Genomic DNA, 21,845 nt, shown 5'->3' with positions numbered 1-21,845 from the left:
TGGCGGCCCTCGCCGGCTTCCATTTCTGGCCGGTCGCCGGGGTTTGAAGATGAAAAAAGAAAAGAAAAGAAAAGAATAAAAAATAAATAAAAATTCGAAAAAAATAAAAAAATAAAATTAAAATTTTAATTCAGGGTAAAATTGTCACATATGTACCAGTTTGGGGTTTTTTGTGGTAAGTTCAGGGTAAAATTGTCACAGGTGTATCAGTTTGGGGTTTTTTATGGTTAAAAAAATAGTTTGGGGTAAATGTGTCACAAGTGTACCAGTTTAGGGTTTTTCGTGGTATTAACCCTATATATTTTAATAAATGATATATAAAATTTAAATAACTTGGTTTTGGTCCTTAGGCAACTTACATATGTTTTGAACCATGCTGCAAATTGTTCATCGCATAAACGGTCAAACTCATTTGGTGGTAGTCCACACATTGAAGTTTGAAAAATCCTAGTAATAAATACCATTTATATTTGACACACAATACATATATTTGCAAATTTACACTTACACGAAGTATGGCTCGACTTCTGGGCAGTTTAGTAAAATATATGTATGGGCTGCATGCAATTCTTCGCCTCTTAAGTAACGAAACTGACATGCGCCGCTTGGTCGACCCAGATAATTGAAGATAGAGAATGCTTTGCAATTGGGATCACTGGGGCCCTCATCATTTCTGCCTGCTCTCCGCCTCTTGCACTGCACGTGCGGCTCAAAATAGTATGACGCAAATGTTGTCACTTCTTCCACAATATATGCATTACAAATTAAAGCTTCAACACATGCCTTATTCTTCACTTTTTTCTTCAAATGATATAAGAATCTAGTTCCAATAGAAAGAAACTTATCGGAACATAATATATAATAAAGTAATTTTAACTTTATTTTAAAAAAAAATTACCTCTCAAATGGATATATCCATCGAAATTGGACGGGACCTGCAACTTTGGCCTCATAAGGCAAGTGAACTAAGAGATGCTCCATCGAATTAAAAAACGATGGATGAAATATCCTTTCTAAGTTGCAAAGAATAATTGGAATATCTCTCTCCAGTTTCTCCATGTGCGATGCTTTTAACATTGTCGAGCAAATAGCATGCAGGAAATTGCTTAACTCTGTAATGGCGCCCCATACAAAGTTCAGTAGAACTTCCTTGAAAGCTATTGGAATTAGTTTTTCCATCAATATGTGACAATCATGACTCTTCAAACCTGTCAACTTGCATTCATTCAAATCAACACATCTCCCGAGGTTCGAAGCATATTCATCAGGAAACCGCATAGATTTCAACCATTGACAAACAACTCGCCTCTGCTCCCTATCCAATGTATAAACTGCTTTTGGTTTTGGTCCCCTGCTGCTTGCATCCACATCTAGTGTTGGCCGATCACAAATATCTCTCATATCTTTTTTTGCGTTCAAGTTGTCTTTTGTTTTTCCGGTGACATCCATCACAGTATTTATGACATTGTCGAAAACATTCTTTTCTATGTGCATGACGTCAAGATTATGATGAATAAGATGGGCCTTTCAATACGGTAGATCCCAAAATATACTGCGTTTTGTCCACTTATGTGTACTTTCGTACGCAAATCACAAACCGTGAGGGTTCTGAACAACAGTTGGAAAGTCCTGCACCCGCTCCCAAATTTGATCGCCAGTCAACCTCAATGGTGGACGTGTTCTTTCGGTCATATTCTTGATGAACTCTTTTTTATTCCTTCTGAATGTATGATTTATCGGTAAAAATTATCTGCGACAGTCAAAATAGCTGGGCTTCTTTCCATGTTTTAATCTAAATGACTTTGATCTCTCCAAACATATCGGACATCCTAAGATCCCAGCTATACTCCATCCAGATAACATTCCGTAAGCTGGAAAGTCATTTATCGTCCAAAGAAGAGCAGCCTTCATTACAAATGTTTGATCGGTAGAAACATCATATGTAATGACACCTTCCTCCCATAGCTGTTGTAACTCTTTAATCAATGGTTGTATATAAACATCTATTAACTTTTTCGGATTTTGCGGGCCAGTCACAATCAATGTCAAAAACATATAAGGTGTCTTTATGCACATACCAGGTGGAAGATTATACGGCGTTAAGATAACTGGCCAATATGAATAACTTTTTCCTGATTTCCCAAATTGGGCAAATCCATCAGCACAGAGACCTAACCTGATGTTTCGAGGCTCTATCGCAAACTCAGGGTACGTTCTATCAAAATGTTTCCATGCCTCTGCATCTGAAGGATGACACATTAGACCCTCTTCTGTTTCATGATTTGCATGCTAAGTCATATGTTCAGCAGTGGCTTGAGACGCATAAAGCCTTTGCAATTTGGGGATTAAGGGCAGATAAAACATTTGCTTGCATGGTCTATGCTTCTGATTACGACCCTGCTTCCTGTTAATCTTGTACCTAGGTTGGCTACAGAATTTGCAAGATTCTGCATTTTCATCATCTCTCCAATATAACATACAACCCCTACTACATACATCAATCCTTACAACCGGAAGACCTAAGTTATCCACTAGCTTTTTCATATCGTAAAAATCACTTGGCATGCTGTTATCACGAGGCATTGTTTCCCGCATTACTTCAACAAAAGAGTTGAAGCAATCTTGCGACACATTATGCTCTGCCTTGATATTTAACAGTCTTGCTGTCACTGATAACTTAGTGTGGTTGTCACAATTTGACCATAAAGGTTCATCTGCTGCTTTCAACACTTCCCAGAACTGATTAGATGAAAAAGCTCCATTACACATATTCTCATCAAAACCCGTTACTCCTATCTCTTCCAATTGTGATGCATGACTAGTACCCACTTGTTCAAGTGTAGGAGTAAAACTAGTACTTGCATGGTTCGAATCTGAAACAAAATTCTGACCAGCTGCATCAATCACCATCTTCTCGTATAGGTTCAATTGATCATAATAGCTACATTCTTCCCTAACTAAAAATTGGTCACTTCTTCGATATCCTTCATCAGATATAAATGGTTCACCATGGCAAGTCCAATTATAATAATTCGGAGTAAACCCAAATCTACAAAGATGTTCTCTAACTGTATCACACACATGAAATTTACCATTACTGCACTTTCTACACGGACACCTTAACTTATTTCCATCCATGAACTCATATTTACTACTAGCAAAGTCTAAAAATAATTCCAACCCAGTACGAAACTCATCGGTCAATCCTTGACGTCCAGGTAAGTTCTTATTATACATCCAAGCCCTGTCTCTTTGCATTGTGTCTGTATTAAAATAAAAAAATCTCGTAAAATATTTAAAATATCATATCTACTGTTCTTAATTAAAACCATAAAATTATGAAAATTAAAATTTTGTTTTTCACGCAACAATTACTTTGAAATTGAAAAATTGAAAAAATTACCATGTAAAGAAGACTTACCCGGATATTTGATTGAAATCTTGGTAGCAGAAAGTGGTCAATTTGAAGAGAATTGCAACGTTCACTTGGATTGCGAGACCTTCAATTGGACACGTACCTAAATAAAAGCAAAATCACTTAACATTCATTTTTAAATAATTTTTTTATTTTATCCGAATTTTTTTAAATTTTTTTTTCTTATATTTTTCTCCGGTCGCCGGTCCGGCAACCGGCACCGGCTAGCGCCGGCGAGGCCGAGCGGCCTGCCATGGCCGCCGGTCCGTCGACCGGGCCGACGCCCGGCGAGGCCGAGCGGCTTGGCCATGGTCGCCGGTCCGGCGACCGGCCGACGCCGGCGAGGTCGACCGGGCGGCCATGGCTGTGCCGCGCGGCCTCGCCGCCATGGGTCGAGGTCGCTCGGCCTCGCCCGGATCTCGGGAGGCCGCGCGGCTCGCCATGGCCGCCGCTCGACTCGCCGTCGCCCGCATCCGGGCGACGGCGAGGTCGACCGCCATGGGGAGGCCGATGGCCGGCGAGAGTCTTGCCGGTGGCCGGTCCGGCGACCGGCCACCAATTTACAACAAAAAAAGAAAAAAAAAGTCAATAAAAAAAAAATTCGCATCCAGCGATGAATAGAAAGGACATGACCGTATTAGTCGCATGTTTAGTCACGAAATTAGCTACGATACTTACCGCTGGAAAAGCTTTATCGAGATTGATTTCTGTGCGCACGGATTATTGAGAGAAACGAAAAAGGGAGAAGGCGGGAGAAAAGCGGGCGACGTGAGGAATCACTACTGAGAGAGTGAAATTGACGGGTGGGGTGCATATGACGAAATTAATTTTCCGTCACAAATTAGCGACGAATCCATTTTCGTCGCAAAATCTGCCGCAAATTGCGACGGATAAAATATTCATCGCTACTTTCGTCGCACAAGGGCACATTTCGTTGCACAAAATTGCGACGGAAAATAAATCCGTCGCAAATTTGCGACGAAAAATTAGTCGTCGCTAATTTGTGACGGAATTAGCGACGACCAACTTTCCGTCGCAAATTTGCGACGAATTTTGCCACGGAAAAATAATTCCGTCGCAAATTTGCGACGGATTATTTTCATCGCTAATTTGCAACGGATTTCTAAATCCGTCGCAAAGTTTGTCGCAAATTAGCGACGAAAAATTCCCCGTTGCAAATTTCCGTCGCAAAAATCATGTTTTTTTGTAGTGAAATCACCGATTTCAATTTTAGGAAACCAATAATTGAACCGACGTCCTCGAGAAGTGCCCCGAACTGATCGATCTAGTTCGGTCCGAGTAATTTCCGATTCAATTGGTCCGTGTTGCTCACTCCTAATCCAGCAGAACTTCGAAAAATGCAGCGGATGATGGATTGTTTTATCCTTCTGAGTTTTTAAATCCTCAGAAAATTGAACGGGGTTCCAAATCATGAGTTAAACTTAAAGATATGCACACCAATAATGCTGTTGTCTTCGCTATGGGACAAGATTGATTATTACTCCACTTGCTGCGAGAATTATTGAGTCTTCCATTATCAATGGCAATCATATTCGAACAAAAGTTTATATCCCTCGAATCATCTTCCGAGGTTAAAGAAATTAAATGGCCATTCATATTAGAAAGAAGACAATTCCCAGTAAGACTAAATCTGACAGTGGAAGATCATCTTCATGAACTACCAACTGATATGGGATCTCACATTCGAGCCAAAGCAATGGAAATTCTGGGTTCGAATCAGTAGAATGTGGATTTCCACTACTCCACGCACGAACAATCAAGCGATTACTGTCGACTTGGTTCTCATAGATGAAATGGTCAGTGCTTACCGTATTTTTATGCATAACTACATCAAACTACATGAAATTTAAATGCAGCATCTATCTTTCTTTTTTAATTTTCAGTTCATGTAAACCTAATCACCGAAAATTTATTTTTCACAAAGGCTGAAGTTATCCAAACAACAATCAGAGCTGAAGATCAACACTTATACAGAGCACTGTTACAACAAGGAAAACTCTACATCTTAACAAAATTTTAGGGTTACACCCAACAAGAGAGGTTTCAGGGCTGCGGTCCATGATCATATCATCTGATTTGGCAACACAACTATTATAAAAGAAGCAGATGACAGAACACCTTCTGTTCCAATGCATAACTTCTCCTTTCTGGGTTTTTACTGACGGTACCTCATCCACTACAAAAAACACAATTAATTTCGTGAACTGAAGAATTTTACTCAGCTATACAGGAAACTGATGTCTTTGTACATCTTCGGTGTAGGAAATACAACAGCAACCTCAACATTCCTGAAGGTGCGTAGTTTCAAGAAGGGTATTCTACAATCTTTCGTTCATTTTCAAAAAGTTGATACGAAAGTCAACACATTTCATCTTTCATCATGCATAGAATCGTACATTGGCAGGTACTTTCCTACTATTATTATTATCTTTTGACCGTCTGCCCTCATATATTCAACAATCTCATACACTTCTCTCAGAACGTCAGACTCAACCGTACCCCAAAGATAGTTTTTTTTTTGGTCGAAACACAAAGATAGTTAACATCAATGCATATGAAGGCTAGTGGTACAGTGCATTGCACTTTTAAACACTCTTTGACCATCGTATTAGGTATAACTATCACTAAAATAATTTCTATCATATTAAACATGCCGTCTTGTTACAGTTACGCATTTATATTTTTGCCTCTCGAAGAAAATTAACTCATAAGGTGAATACCAACAATTCTGGCAACTATTTTCCTATTTATAACTATGTTATGGATTTTCCATTTAACTTAAAAGCTTCCAAATAGTTGCACGAGACTACTAGGACTTTGACTACGTCCCAATTAAGACTGAGCCGACCCTTGAGCAATATTCGTTGTAATATGACATAATGACATCCAAAAGCAGTTGGTTTATTATGAATCTTTATCTTGTTTTCTTGCCTTGTGTTGCTCTTGAACTTAATTATCTTCTTATATTTCCATAAATTGACATTCCTAATCGCAGAAATATTCTCTAATTTAAGCCAAATTGGTAGTGTTGTTTCAGTAATAGTTCATACACAAGCAAGTTGAGGTAAGACTCTCTTAGCCTAAATTAACATAGTTCTATATGTGGCCATGCTGCTCCACTCCGTTCCCTGTTGCTATAAAGACGTGCCACTTTATTTTCCTTGATGGATATAGTTCAGCTTTCACTGTATTATTGTCCTATCGGGGCGGTTTACTTTGTAATCCCTAATAGAAATTGAGCTTTTGCTACAAGTCTGTTCGCATTTTCTTTCTCAGAGTTAAAGTGAATGACCCACAGCTAACATCAAACATATCGGGACTGATTCAATGAATCGAAATTATGTAAGTTTTCAAGTTCATGGCACAAATATATGTATATCTATCCAGCAACCTTCCTGAATCTTGGTTCTTTGAGCGGGATTATACTTCTTCTGGTACATCTCAGAGAAAGAAAATAAATGAAATTAATGCCTTGCATTTGGTTATACATCTTTCCATGTATATAACTATATATATTGTCACAAGGATCAGATGATAATGTGCATAATTTGTCTTTTTCTTTCTTTCAGTTGTTCATCAAGACACAGTGATTTTCTTCATCAAACTCAAACTCAAAATTATTACCAAGGGCCAATAGTCTCTTCAGAAAATGAGTGTCTGAAAAATAATACGAGTCTTTCATTTTGGCACGCAATTTTCATATTATTGATCATAGGAAATTAGAAAATGGTGCTGAGAGTTGAGGCTCTAACTGTTAACAGGAATCAAGTGCTTATTAATCATAGAAATTGTTACCAAGGGACAATAGTCTCTTCAGAAATCAAGTGTCTGAAAAAATCATCTCTGTGCATTATCTTGGACACATTTCCTTAATCTCTCAGATATTCTTGCGGAATCAAGACTCGGTGCACAGTCCCCAACCTACATTCACAACGTAATAAAATGCTCAAAAATCATTAAAATTTTTGCAACAACTTTCTCAAATGCCTTGGACATAATCATGTTTTTGAGAACAAACTTATGTGCGTACCTCGCAATGGATCGAGTGGAATGTTGTGTCATCCAGGACGGAAAAGCTCGCGTTTAAGATCTCGACCCTTTCTTCGTGAAGCAGTCCGATGACGCGATTGAACATGAACTGATGATCCAACCCAGTAATGAGAACAACGTGTAAAGCCGAACCATTTTGGTGAATCTCAATTGCTGGTGCTGCATTCATCCCACAGTCCATGCTTGCATTCTGCTTTTCCATCCCTAACAAGCTCTCCTTCTTTTCAGTCATCTTCTCCAAGTTAATCTGTAGCTGCTTGATGTATTTAGTCGCTTCATGAAGTTGATCTGGAAGAGATGTCACCTCCTTCGATACAAAAAAAAAAGAAGTGGGTTGGAAGAGTTTGGTTGGTGCGAATTTTTCCAGTTTCGATGTGCTCATAGCATATTTTTAACCTTCCCTGCCTGATTGTTCATCTGAGAGATGATAAATTAATTCCAAAAAATTCAGTTGTGATCTCAATCTTACGGATATTTTCATGAAAAATTAATGGTGCTTCATGGACGTCGAATCTTACTTCATACTGATAGTATAAATATTACAAGAAATGAAAATGCATTAAAAAACTTGTAATCAAGAATATTCAATATATAAGAAAACGGCATGAAGATTCGGAAAATATGAACATTTCCTAACAAAAAACAAAGGAAAATTTCCTAAAAAGTAAAACGTGCAGTAGAGGCGAGAGCTCAGCCGAGAGAGAGCGAGAGAGAGACCGTTGAGCTAGGATGGGGAACAAGAGAATTGAGCTGGGAATAGAGGGCCTTCATCTGATGTCGCCGGTTTCTCTCGATCAATTTCCGGTCATTTCTCGAGGAGCTAGGGCTGTTCTCCATAAAAAAAAAATATATATGCCCGCACCAACTCAACAAGAACAATAGCAACAACAGAAACAACAGAAACACTCACATTCTTTTTCAGAGACATATTATGGACATTATATGTGGCTAGGTCAGCATAGTTCCTGTGCAGTGGCTTTTTTCAGGATAATAAAGTGAAGAAAAGCGAGACATAAATAAATCATTAGATGCTACCCAGGAAAAGGGGCTTCCGATTTGAGGGGATGGTGGGTCACTGGCTATTTTATGGGAGGAAGGGACCCCACCTTGGCTTTGTCCATTTTTGTTAACATAATAAATAGGGTTAATAACATAAAAAAAACCCCAAATTGGTACGCCTGTGATAAATTTACCTAGAATTATTTTTTTGACTACCAAAACTCCACACTGATACACTTGTGACGATTTTACGCCGAATTAATTTTTTGACCACCAAAAATTCCAAACTGGTAAATCTGTGATAATTTTATCCAAAACTAATTTTTAAACACTAAAAACCTCAAACTGGTACATTTGGGACAAATTGACCCTCCGTTAGTGTCCGTTAAATTGGACTAATATCACGAAAATCACAAATTGGTAAACTTGTGATAAACAGAGGGGTAAAACCCCAAACTGGTACACTCCTCAACTACCACGTGTCATCAAAGTTAGCAATTAACAGTAAAATTTAACGGAAACTAACGGAGAGTAAATTTGTTACAAGTATACTAGTTTGGGATTTTTGATGATAAAAAAATTAGTTCGGAGTAAAATTGTTACAAGCGTACCAATGTGGGGTTTTTCGTGATAAAAAAAAAGTTCATGATAAAATTATCATAGATGTACCAGTTTGGGGTTTTTCGTGCTATTAACCCTAATAAATATCAACTCCCATGCACTGTGCATATTGCGGCTTCAAGAGAGAATTCAGACCTGGAAAGAGAGGACGTTCGCAAATCAAATTTCCCAAAGGACCAGATAGTGTGCGAGATTCTTTCTTAGACGTTTTCACATTCAAATGCTGACCCTACATACCACAAGCACAGCATTTTCACCATACATGAGATTGGAGAGAACAATATCTATTCATAAACCGTCCAACATGTCACCTTCCTGCATAGAATCGAAGACTTGTGGGGTTGAAATCGGTTAGGGTTTGTTCAAACGGTAAAAGCGCACAGGATTGGGTGTCGAGATTCGAAGGTCTCGAGTTTAATTCATCTCCTAGAAAATGCACAAACCAGACTCCAGACTTAATCAATGCCATTTCTAGCTACGCCATTCTACAGTCAGATAAGATCATAGTATTTAGCCAAGAAGATAAGAGCGTAAAAACCAAGCAAACATATGCCCATGTATGTAGAGAGAGGTAGACAAGCATAATTGTGTAACACGGTATGTTTCTTGTAGTGGAATTATAGCGCAGTTGTGATGGTTCTCTTAACTGAAATTATTCTCTCCCTTTTCTGCAGAACTTCATGTGCTGGTCTTTGCATACTTTCTCCCCCTCTATCCTTAGCTATCAGTTTCGTCTCACTGATACTCTAGACTTCATATCTAGCTACTATTCAATTATAAAAAAAAATCGTTAGTTCTCTCTCCCGTTATCTATAGATAAGAAGCGAAGACATTAGATCGAGGAATAGATATAGTGGATAGTTTTGTCCTATGATTTAGTCAGGACTGTCTCTTTTATCTTGATTGTATAGGTATTTACCGAAGTAAAAAATTTGATGAACTAAACGAGGATAACAAAAATAAATTTGCAATCCAATCGTTTCTTAGTAATGAAGAGACATATATAGAACTTCTTCTTCTTCTTCACTCATTGAGAGCACCACTTCCACACGATCGCATTGCCATGCTCACTCCACTCCGAGCTTGCTCGCCGTCCTTCCATGTAGTTCTCGATGTCAGCCCCATCTCTCGCGAAGCTGAAACTCGGTCTCAGCTTCGTCTCTCGAGCCTCCCTCTCTCTCTGTTTCAAGATTCAATTGGGGAAGAAGGAATGTAGATAGTATCAACGCGTTCGATTAGTGATGGAAGCGAATGAGTCCTCCTCGTTGGAGTGGGGCAAGTGAGGGCAAGAAGATCAACGGAGGAGGAGGAGGAGGAGGCGTGAGCAAGAGGGATTAGGGTTTTGTTTTAGAATTGGGAAAATTAAAGATACGTAAAAGAGCTATAACGATATTAGGGATTTTTCACATTTATAAGAAATAAAAATATAAATTAAAGAAAATCCGACTAGTCAGGTTCAACCTAGAATTGGAAACAGTACCAAAATTTACCGGTTTCAATTGCATAGAATCGGGAACCAGATCGGTGCTCCCCAGAAACAACACAGAATCGGTTAGTTCGGTCCAATTCGAATGGTTTCTTTTGCTCATAAAGGGACTTTGAGAGAGAGAGAGAGAGAGAGAGAGAGAGATATGAGCTGACTGGGCTTAACTTTCGGAGGACCAAAGATGAGCGATCGATTGGAGACTTTGTGGTTTGTAACTTGAGGAGGAGAATTAGACACATAAGTAATCTTTGCTTTGAACCCTTAATTGAAACCCATGACCAGCCTGGCCTGGTCACTTCTGTTGTAAGAAATGACAGCATGGGGGATAGTGGAAAATCGCATATCCATGCGCTCTTTATCCTGTCAAATCTTTGTGGGTACCATGTGCCCTCTTTTGAGTGATTTGGGGGCTATTTGGTAACCAGCCAAATAGTACATGTTTCTATTCTTTTGTTCCCGGGAACAAGAGAAGAACAGAAATTCGTTTGGTAAATTTTTTGTTTCTGGGCACAAATTTGTTCCCAGAATCAGTTTTAGAACAAAATCAAGAATAAAAAAAAAATTTGATTCTTGATTCTGAGAACAAGAATCAGAAATGGAAAAGAAATTTTTTTTTCTTCTTCTTCTTCTTTGTGGCCGGTCTTCTTCATTTTTCTTGGGCTATGGCCGGCAAGGGTGAGGGCTGGACCCTCACGGCTTGGGCGAGGGCCACCCTCACCAGATCTGGCGAGGGTGGTCCTTGCCTGTGGCTGTCGACTAAGCCATGGGCCAAGGAAGGAGGAGAAGAAAAAAAAAAGAAAAAAAAGGAAAAAAGAAAGAAAGAAATATTAAAAAATTTAAAATATTATTAATAAAAAGAAATTTTGTGTAGTTACCAAACGCATTTTTGTTCCAAGAATAGAAATTTTGGGCAGTTATCAAGTGCTTCCAAATGCTTAGAAATTATTTCCGGGAATGGAATAAAAAAAAACATTTTTGAGCATAAATTATTTTCGGGAACAAAATGGTTACCAAATGCACCCTTAATGGCTGATGCCCTTCTTTTCTTGAATCATCGAGGTCCCAAGAAGCGCAAGAAAGTACATCATTTTAATGGTTTTGTCCTGTAACGTGATAGTATCGTCTCGTTCATCTATTTTTTCGATAGGTTCTATCGTAATTAATATAAGTTTGAAAATTATTACAAGAAACAATGATATGTACAATCTTTTCTCGAGAAATGCTTCCATGGCCAGCTGTACGTGATATATTTGGAATTAGGGGTCTCATAATTTGGAAAAAGTAGCATAAGGGGGACATAAGAATAAAGGCATTCTCTGGTTATGTCCACTTAATCTGAACCGATAAAAGTGCCCCTACATTTAGAAAACGACAGAGAGACTTGAGCGGTGGTCGCGACTATCTCAAGCGACCCTAGTAGGAGGTCGCCTGAGCCACTGGGGACCTTGAGTATGAGGTTGCGACCTCAGATTTACGGTTCCATTAAAGAAGAAAGAATTAATTCCCTAATATAGACTATTGTTGGAACTGTAGCACGTCGTGTTGCGCCGCGTGCCGTTAGATAAAATTTGGGTGCTCTCGAAGGTAAACTTTCTTGGTACTCTAGAGATCACCATTGACATCCAATCTCAATCGTCTGTGATCACTATGCCTTCTTCTTTTGAAATTACTGTGATTACATCTGGTGTTGATTTTTGTTGCGGACAAGTACTAATATTTGAAGTCATAGCAGATAAGGACCCATCATGAGTTTCTTTCATGCAGAACAAAACGGTTGTATGGTTCTGGGGCTCTACAGGAAACAGAAACCTAGAAAGGGATCATCCATTAAAACAGTTTTTGCTATGGATTTAGATGCAGGAGATGTCGAATACTGAGAAGAGGACCTTTGAGAAGCTGGCTTCTACACCATCTAAGTACGGGGCACTCCACACGGTTTTTTTCCACGAATTTGCTTGATTAGAATGGGGAATGTGTGAGGTTTAGCTGCAGTCGGCCAGCAACATCATTAGCCTATTATCCGAACAGGTGTCCAGCATTTATTGAGTGCTCTTGGTCAACAGAGAATCTAATTTCACGCACCTCTCTCTCTATCTCTCTCTCTCTCTCTCCTGGTTGCCAGGCTAACATCCGCCTCCGCCACTCCGCCGCCGCGACCCGGTCACCATCGCACTCTCGTCCCTGCCGCCATCATAGCCTAGCCACCGTCCCTTGGCTCAATGATGCCAGCTCCAAACGTCGCAAGGCAGATCGGACTCGCAGCTCAGACACCCAGAGAGAGAGAGAGAAGGGGGAACAGCGGCTAGCAAGGCTCAAACGAGAGCTGTGTCGATGACGGGACGGTGAAGACGCGAGGCGGTAGTGGTGCATCAGTGAGGAGACGGAGGAGACGAGTGTTTTGCCGGATTTTTGCTTTCTTGTTTTTCTTGGAGCGTTTAGGGGTCTTTTTGAAAGTTTATTTTTAGGTTACAAATTGGAAATCAAGAAACTCGTGAATGCTTGACGTGGGTCTTGATGGCTGCTGCTCAGCTATAGCTAAGCGTCACCCACAGGTTAAAGGAATGGGACAACGATAACAGGTGACGGACAAAACCAATCAAAGGTCCATGTCCTTCATTCGTTAGAATACACATATGGGTTGTGTTAGATTAGTCTCACATCAGATAATTATATGGTGTGGAGTATATCCTAACTGAGCCATAAATCATGGGCTTAAGTTTTTTAGTGAAAGTGGGTCCAACTTGATATATTGATGGGTTCGGACTTGAGTTTCGTCTTGGCGGTCTTCTCGAACAAAGGTATTGGGGTTCTGCTAAGAGTTCATAACAAATGGTATCATAGTTGATGGTAGATTGGTGGGCTTTCAATTTGTTTCAGCGTTTAGTGAATATCTTAAGGAAGGCGTCTGGTGAGCTATGGGCATTGTGGTGCAGCAATGCAGGCTTGATGGTAGACTTCATGGTTTGGTACGGAGAAAGAGACTAGGAATGAAGCCGAATGTTGATGGAGATTCAAGCTGAGATATCTTGATGCAGAAGGATACTTCGATTGAGGGAAAGAGACATAACACTGAGTTCACACGTGAGAGGGAGATTGTTGGGATACACGTGTGAGTTGTGTTAGAAAAATCTTATATCATAGAGTCGGTATAGTGTGGAGCAGTTAACATATATTAGTTGATCCATAATTCATTAGCTTAAGCTTTTAAATAAAGATGGGTCCAACTGGATATATTGATGGGCTCGGACTTGAGTTTCCTCTTGGTGATGGTCCTCGACAAAGGTATCAGGCTTCTGTTACGCATTTACAACACAATCATGGTTATGATTGGTGGGTTATAAGTCATTGATATCATTTACATTAAAACTTTACTTAAGTATGTTTATAATTCATTGATTAGAGGCATGATTAGAGATACATTCCTTTCCCTGGGGATTGAGTAAAGCAAGACCCATATCCAAATTATTTTCTTCAAACTCCAAAAGCAGCCAACTACAACCACCACCCACTATATCCACCTCTTGAACTCCGTTTCCAATTCTGACACTCATCAATCTCAATCCCCAATCGCTTTTATCAACCACCACGCACTCCATACACATCTAGAACTTTGTCTCTGATTTTGCTACAATTCAATCTCCATCACTAATCGCTGTTATTATTTTGACCTCTCTCTCTCTCTCTCTCTCTCCCTACGCACATCCGCCACGAGTGCTTATCTCAATGATGAAAAAGTGCATAAGTTACTATACTATACAGGGTGTGTTAGTGCGCACAGGCAACCTTTATCGGGTTCTGACCTCATACAATGGCCAAAAAGAGAGGAGGGGGGAGGGAGAGGGAGAGGGAGGTGCCAGTAGTGGAAATGGTGGCTATAGGTAAAAGAGCCGGTGGAGAGAACAATGGTTGCTAGTGACAACCTACGTAGCGGACAAGTTGAACCTAATATTAACATTGGGAGGAGCAGTAGAACCCCGATAATTCTATTTGGGGAGATTATCAATAAAGAGTTCAAATTTGAAACCATCAACATATCCGGTGAATCCACCTTCATATTTAAATCATTGACTCCACCTCAATTTCCTCTGCTCTACAACCAAGCTTGGCAAGAAATAAGGGGACACCATCCAGCACCTTGATTTGGTCACATCTGCAATTTTTTTTTTATAGATATTTCAGCCATCGCTAATACACATTAGAAGTGAGCCACCAATCAATTGTCCGCTTTAATACCATTTGTTGAGACGATGTAGTAGATGCCCGATATATTCACTTAGAGAGATCGCAAATAGGGATCCTAACACATCAACATATCCAGTTAGACTTATATTTACTTAAAAGCTTAAGTCAACGAGTTACTGACCAACTATTATGTATTAATTGCTTCACCTTACACCATATCCCCAATTGAGATTTCTTTTACCTAACACCCTTACGCATTCAGCTCAATAATTAGCAAATTGATTATTAAACCACAAAAAAATGGGAGAAAAGGAAAGAAAAGTAGGAAGATCTATCATTGAGATTAAATGTGCTGATGTGTCATTCTCTTGATAGCATAAGAAATGTCAATAAAACCTTTTAGTCATGATTCATTCTTAAACTTTGTCCACTTTTAGTATCCTTTAGTCTTTGACTTTAAGAATAAGGTTTTCCTCCCTTAATGATATAGGTTCTGAGCAATTTTGGTCCTCGACCATCATTGACACATCACATTTAGCTCATAATTCTTCAACATGAGTGGAATTCCCATTGAGTGGTGCAAATGAGGATTAACAACAAGAATTATGAAAAAATAATTGAAAATTTGAGGATAGAATCTTAACCCTCAAAGGTCAAGGAACAAACTATAGTTAGGTGATATTGTAAGCATTTTCCTAGATTTATTTTATCAATTAGCTTGCATTGTCTTTGACAGATACAAAATGTGGGTGGTCTGAAAATGTGAAAAAAACCAAAAAAAGAAAAGGTTAAAGCAATAAGAATTTTTAATTTTTTTATGCAGATTCTTGAGATCACGATATATTTCTCCATAAGAGGTTATTGAAGATGATTATATGCACATATCTTGATCTTCACAGAGTTTGTATAGAGAAAAAGTTACATTGTCATATACGGCCCAGGGGCACTTAATAAGCCTTGTTAAGTATGTTTTGAAAATATAAAATTTTCATCTCAAGTAAGCAACTTCCTTGAAATGCCTACTTCTTCAATTTCGACAAGAGCAAAGATCCAGCCAGGATGAACATTTTGAGAAGTATTTTTTCTATTTTGGGCAAAAGCCATCAAAAAACCTATACCCATTGTGACACATTTATCCTAAATTTTTTTTCTGTAACACCAAAAATCCCAAACTTGAACTTGTGTAACACATTTATTTTCTGTCAAAGTTCCATCAATGAGAACCGTTAAATTTGCCTACATGGATACCAAAAAATAAACATTGTTGACATGGCATCCGCGTGGCTTAAGTAAACTAAAAATGACGTTGTTTTGGCTGAAAAATCATTAAATGGAATATTGACAAAGGTAAATGTGTCACATAGATACAAGTTTGGGGTTTTTATGTCACAAGAAAAAGTTTAAGGTAAATGTGTCACACTGTGCATAGTTTGGGATTTTTTATGTCACAAAAAAGGTTCATGGTAAATGTGTGACGCCCCAGAACGTCACGCGCAACACGCACCAATTAATATTATTAATAAAATGGCCAGCGGAAGTCAAAGTCTGAACAAGTTTTGTCAAAATACTTTTGCTTCTCATTAACAACACTTGTGAGAATACAAGTCCAGACAATACATCACAAAATCACAAAGAACAAACATCAGGGTAGGTCGAGGTTGCCTATCTCCATGCTACAATTTACTCCAAAGACGGCCCGCACAAAAGTAGACTTTACAACGAGTCGTAGATGTCGTCGCCTTCATATTAACCAAAATCTCGCATCAACCCATATAGTAGATATACATCTAGTACAAACTATATCCGCCCTCGGGACAAGCATATCAACGTACTGGCATTCATAGTATTTAGGGAAAAACCAGCAAGCATTGGTAGCAGGTTGTCCATTCCTACATGTCTGAAAAATAATGGGATGAGCCGAAGCCCAGTAAATGAAATCTCTAGTTTTAAGTTAGGAAAATCAGCTTACCACTTCACCTGGCATAAACACATATGCATGCATAGCAAACGATATGCATAGAACTTGAATGCAAGTTATACCTTTTCCGTCTGGATGTGCCGCAAAATCTGAATAATGCAACATATCATAATATTTTCACTCAGACGCAAGCATGATGTAAAACATTTATGCTCATGCGATTAGGTTCATTACTTCATCCTCCCGAACACACCCGGGCATCCCGACCAATGGGGCATCCCAACTCCGAGGCATCCCGGCACACACCCGAGGCATCCCGACCAACGGGGCATCTCGACTCCCGAGGCATCCCGAAACACCCCGGGACATCCCGACCTACGGGGCATCCCGACACACGGGGCATCGTCACACACCACTAAATGGGCGACGGAATTAATATTATTCTCGTGCAAGTCATGACAACCAAGTATTTGTATGCAAAAATTCGCTTTGGCCCGTCCCATACCGAGCCATCATGGTTTTGTACTTTAAAGCCATGAAATGCATCATCCGAGCAATTAAATATGAAGCAATACATTTCAAACTCAGAAGCAAACTCAGCTCATAAGCAAATTCGGGTTCAGAAGCAAATTCGGTCATCAGAAGAAAATACGAGTCATCAGAAGCAAGTTCAGACTCAGAAGCGAATTCAGACTCAAAAGGGGGTTCAGACTCAGAAGCGGGTTCAGACTCAAAAGCACATTCAGATTTAGAAGCAAATTCAGACTCACAAGGCTAAAGTCTGAATGTAAAGTTCGAAAGGTAAAGTCTGAGCAGTAAAGTCTGAGCGGTAAACTCTGAAGTAAAGTCTGAGTGGTAAAGTATGAAGGTAAAGTCTGAACGTAAGGTCTGAAGGTAAAGTCCGAGCAGTTTAAAAAGTATACAGAATCAGATTTTGAGATTAAAATCTGCCCAGTTTCAAAAATAAACATAATCATCACTTTGAGTATCAAAAATAAACATAATCATCACTTTGAGTAAAACGATTTTCTATTCTGTTTAAACATACATAAACCAATAAGAAGAATCCAACAATCACCACAAAGATAACACTTATACGTTCAGATTTAATCTTTTTGCTTGCCGATTTTCACCATACTTTAAGGAAACAAATCACATTAATTTGAACGTGCACAGAACCAGCAAAACAGATTCAACCATCATCACAACCTTACTATTGCACATCAAAATAACCTTTCTCAAGCAACCAAGTTAAAAGTGCTAAGTAGATTTACTTAGCTTAAACCTAGAGTTTTTACTTACCTTGTGCAGAATTTGAACACCTAAAAGGTTAAAGCTCTCTCGGAAATTCTGGATCAGTGATGGTGAAGGTAAAAAGTGAGGAAGGGAGTTACGATTTGGTAAAATTTTCCTTCGGTGATACCCAGATAAATGAAACAGAGGAGTAGACGAAGAGGTGGATAATTACAATGCACTCACAGGTGGCATCTTCTCTTTCAATCATGGTCAGGTGTAAGAAATCAGGAAAGGAGTGGTGGACAAGGAAAATGATTACTTAGGCTAGGTGTCTAGCTCAATGGGACAAATGGCATTCGGTCAACCTTTCCTTCAATAGTCACGCGAGAGAAGAAGAGTCCAGAAGAGATATTTTGAGAGAATATCTCTCCCATTTCCTTAACGACAAATTAGAATAAAAAACTAACACTACTTAACCAAAATTAACCAATAATAATAATACCCACTAAATTCCCAAAACAACGGTAAATTAATTAATACCGCACTACGATTATCGCACACAACAACGTTTAAGATTTTAATTACGACGAGCTCGGGGCGATTACGTTTCCGAATCCGCGCTTCGCGATTTACAATCCAATAACGATTTTTACGCGTCCGCACGAATAATACTTAGCTTTATAATCCAAATATTATCTTCGAACATAGAAAATTCCCAACGTCAATTACTTATTGTTACAAAATTTCCGGTTGTCACAAAATGTATGACGGTAGGCATAGTTTGATGGATTTTTCTATGGCTTTTTCCCTCCTATTTTTAGTTAGTTTCTTTTTATAAGTGAAAAGAGTGGGCAAATGCGACCGGCTAAACTATTCCCCCTTTGGGCTTTACCATACGAGTCTCACACTCGTTCCGAATTGTTCGTTTTGAGTCATAAATCCACTCGTAGTGAACAGGCTTGTCATCTCAATCCCTTCAACATACAAGAAGATAGGAAATCTCTCCACATGAGGTTGCAAATATCCAAGACACAAACTTGATGAAGGTTCTTTCACGACAAGGGTCGAATTTGTGACCTCATGAAAAATAGCGTAACTTTTTTACCACCAGGCGACTGCACTCGGCGATCTTATCTTTAATTAGCTTAACGAGGGCGCTCTTATACAAATCCAAATAATAAATGCCCAAAAGTACCAACAACCAGCAATTGGCCCAAAAAAGATATCGATGAATTCAAAGTATAAATTCAACAAATGACAAAAGAGCCCAAGAAACTCTTTCTGAGGATTGGCCCAAGCCATTTGCTTTAGTATGCATAGTTCGAAACTTGCAAAAACCCTTCACCGGCTGGAGCAGGGAGCCCATAGATTTTAGGCATGACCACTTGTTTTAAATTATCCGTTTGATGCTTTATGAAAAAAATGATTTATGACCAAACATTAGGGGTGGCGGTCTATGCAATATTGACGTCGAAAATAGGGATATAATGCCAATATGGTTAACTCGAGCACAAGCATTTAGCAAACGGGTCGGATCGCTTGGACATGATTCGCAACATGCCCGATAAAGTCAGTCACGCGTCACAACTAGCGCAATGATCGAATGCGTGACCATGGCATGTGTCAACATGACTCGATAAGTTAATCAATTTATAACTATATGTTGGCTTGTGTACATGATAAAAACAGAAAAATACGTCTATACATGATTATTGGTGTTAACAAGTTTAAAACGTTTCGACATGCATTTAGTATATGGGTAATTTCACCTCACATTACATCTAGAATGTATTTTTCAAGTTAGGATTTTTCTTCTGTCTTCCATTACCGTTGCATTCATAAATAAGTTTTTATTTTACTATAGATTCTTTAATAGTGAATGCTATTTCAGTAAACTTATTTGACACGTGTTGTGTTTATAAAATGACAGGTTAAATATTAGCTTAAATTGGCTTATTCGTGTCTAAACAGATCAACTTGCGAAATACGCGAATTTTTGTCGTGTCGACCCGTTTATGACACGACCCGTCTATGCCAAATTCAAAACACGTCTAATATTTTTTCTATAAAGGAAATCGTGATATATATAGGAGAAAAATGAGCGTAAAATACAAAACCCAACACATCGTAAGCGAAAGTCCAGATGACAAAAATCTTGTTTTACTTAAATTGTACGGGAAACATTATCAAACTTATCATATATATGATTATTTACACAACTGCTTTATCATTTCGGATTGAAATCGGCTACGCCACCCGTTGAACTTTAATAGTACAAGATCATCCATATTTACTACGTCTTGATTTCCACATCCTGCACTTTTCTTATTCGTATATCGAGGTAAATTTGTCACGATCATTTCAGACAGTTCAATATATTTATGTTAGGATGAATAATGAAATTAGATAATTCGAAATTAAGTAACGTGCGAGAACATTCTCAACTATTTCTTTTATTTGTGTTGCGAGCCGGATTCTGTACACGAAAGGTAAGTCTCGCTCTATTTAGCAAACAAAACAAAAGGCCAAAAACGTCTTGATTAGCTACATATGTCACACAACTTCCATGGCCGTGCGATGCGCGTCGGGCAACTTCTCGTGCAAATCCAGCGTCAACATCGACGCTCGCAGCTTCCGCCGCCCGTCGGAGAAGAACCCGATCGCCGAGAGCCCAGCCGGCGCGAGCGGCGCCGTCCTCTCACACGCGCCGAGCCACTTGGCTTGCATGTAGCGGTGCTTCCGCCACGGCCCCATGTGCATCTTCTTCTCTTTCATGCATTTCTTGGCTGCCGCGCACAAGATCTTGATCGCCCCTTGGAGCCGCTCGACTTTCCCGACGAAGACCTCCGGCAGCCGCTGCACGAGGCAGTCGTAGTCGCCGCACGCCCTCGCGATCATGAACTCGGCCCTGAAGTTCAGCTCGATGATAACCCGGACTTCTCCTTTCTTGGGGCTTCCTGAGTCGTCCACCACGTCCACGAACGTGTGCTCTCCCGACGGCATATAAGAGGAGCTCCTCCACTTGGACTTGCAGATGCGGGCGTTGAAGCCTGCACTTTGGAGGCGAACGCAGACTTCTCTCATCAAGCAGCTCCTGCAATCGGCAGCGGCCGTCGATGGGTAGCAGCCGCAAGGGATCCCCGCCGCCGCCCGTACCTCCTTCAAAGCCTCCTTCGTCGCATTCCTTATCCTCGTCTCCGTCGAGGTGCTCCTACACAACACACCCTGAAAAACACAGATTCAAACATAATTAATCGACAACACAAACGATGCATATTTGGTCGAAAACCTGACAAAACTCGACGATATATCACCCGTAAAAGCTGATGCTGGGTCTCCCAAAACTTCTTGCTCTCTTCCGCATTGCCGCAAGAGTCCTCTCTCTCCTCATCACCTTCCAAGACCTCCATCTCCCGGTCCTCCTCGGAGCTGAAGCTCCCCCTCGACCTCTCGCAGCCGCCGCCGCCACCGTCCTCGAGGAACTCGTCGATGTCCGACAGGCTCGCCACCGGCTGCTCCGGGAACTCGAAGTCCCGGTCCTCCCACGTCATTCTCCGGCCACCCTTCGCCGGAACATGTTGTTCCTCGGCCGTCATGGCGGTGCTTCTCTTACTGAAGTTCACGTGGCGCAACACGAAAGAGAGAGGGTAAGCTAAGCTTGACACGATACCAACATGGTTATCGATCGGGAGGCGCTCTTTTTATACCTGGGAAGCATGGAAAAGAACAATGATATATCCTACGTGGAATAACCAGCCACCTCTTCCGCACATGGGAAAAAATGGGTTCTTTGTCGCGACGTGGCGCGAGGGCATTGGCGGACGCGCATCTCGGCCTTTGGAACAGTGAGGATCCACGTCGACCTATGCTCATCAGGTTTGGCCCATGTGGATATACTCGAATATCTGGATTTTTGT

General features: G+C 40.0%; 2 protein-coding genes and 1 long non-coding RNA gene across 4 annotated transcripts; 1 reads left to right on the top strand and 2 right to left on the bottom strand.

The window, feature by feature from the left end:
- Positions 1-5,367: 5,367 nt before the first annotated feature.
- LOC115686641 (transcription factor bHLH162) lies at positions 5,368-8,478 on the bottom strand. Of its 2 annotated transcripts, XM_030612006.2 has the most exons (4): positions 8,204-8,478; positions 7,467-7,793; positions 7,232-7,357; positions 5,368-5,612 (listed from the first exon to the last, which is right to left on the bottom strand). In XM_030612006.2, exons 1-3 carry the CDS (start codon positions 8,321-8,323, stop codon positions 7,274-7,276), a joined length of 531 nt encoding a protein of 176 aa, XP_030467866.2. In that variant the 5' UTR covers positions 8,324-8,478; the 3' UTR covers positions 5,368-5,612; positions 7,232-7,273. The 2 variants fall into 2 exon arrangements, with proteins under 2 accessions (XP_030467866.2, XP_030467867.2); XM_030612007.2 differs by lacking the exon at positions 5,368-5,612 and having other exon boundaries at positions 7,128-7,357.
- Positions 8,479-12,051: 3,573 nt separating this feature from the next.
- On the top strand, positions 12,052-13,314 carry LOC130140410 (uncharacterized). The gene is made up of 3 exons (XR_008818421.1): positions 12,052-12,176; positions 12,357-12,620; positions 12,715-13,314. It is a non-coding gene; the product is annotated as an uncharacterized LOC130140410 (long non-coding RNA).
- A 7,051-nt stretch (positions 13,315-20,365) lies between these two features.
- On the bottom strand, positions 20,366-21,627 carry LOC115686583 (uncharacterized). The gene is made up of 2 exons (XM_030611931.2): positions 21,243-21,627; positions 20,366-21,153 (listed from the first exon to the last, which is right to left on the bottom strand). Exons 1-2 carry the CDS (start codon positions 21,522-21,524, stop codon positions 20,482-20,484), a joined length of 954 nt encoding a protein of 317 aa, XP_030467791.1. The 5' UTR covers positions 21,525-21,627; the 3' UTR covers positions 20,366-20,481.
- Between the last annotated feature and the right edge of the window lie 218 nt (positions 21,628-21,845).

Source organism: Syzygium oleosum, unplaced genomic scaffold (assembly GCF_021117445.2).
Source record: "Syzygium oleosum isolate NSW1041296 unplaced genomic scaffold, Sole_v2.1 Sole_v2.18, whole genome shotgun sequence".
NCBI classification, from domain to species: Eukaryota; Viridiplantae; Streptophyta; class Magnoliopsida; order Myrtales; family Myrtaceae; genus Syzygium; species Syzygium oleosum.
The sequence above is the reverse complement of the archived record's forward strand: the minus strand, read 5'-3'. Positions and strand labels throughout refer to the sequence as shown.

What these genes read in the sequence shown, in the direction of transcription:
- LOC115686641 (XM_030612006.2), bottom strand. Translation starts at nt 8,323, where the DNA reads ATGGAGAACAGCCCTAGCTCCTCGAGAAATGACCGGAAATTGATCGAG. An exon ending in TTCCCCATCCTAGCTCAACG is followed by an intron (nt 7,794 to 8,203) that starts GTCTCTCTCTCG and finishes TTTGTATCGAAG; the next exon opens with GAGGTGACATCTCTTCCAGA. An exon ending in TCCACTCGATCCATTGCGAG is followed by an intron (nt 7,358 to 7,466) that starts GTACGCACATAA and finishes TTGTGAATGTAG; the next exon opens with GTTGGGGACTGTGCACCGAG.
- LOC115686583 (XM_030611931.2), bottom strand. Translation starts at nt 21,524, where the DNA reads ATGACGGCCGAGGAACAACATGTTCCGGCGAAGGGTGGCCGGAGAATG. An exon ending in CCCAGCATCAGCTTTTACGG is followed by an intron (nt 21,154 to 21,242) that starts GTGATATATCGT and finishes TGTGTTTTTCAG; the next exon opens with GGTGTGTTGTGTAGGAGCAC.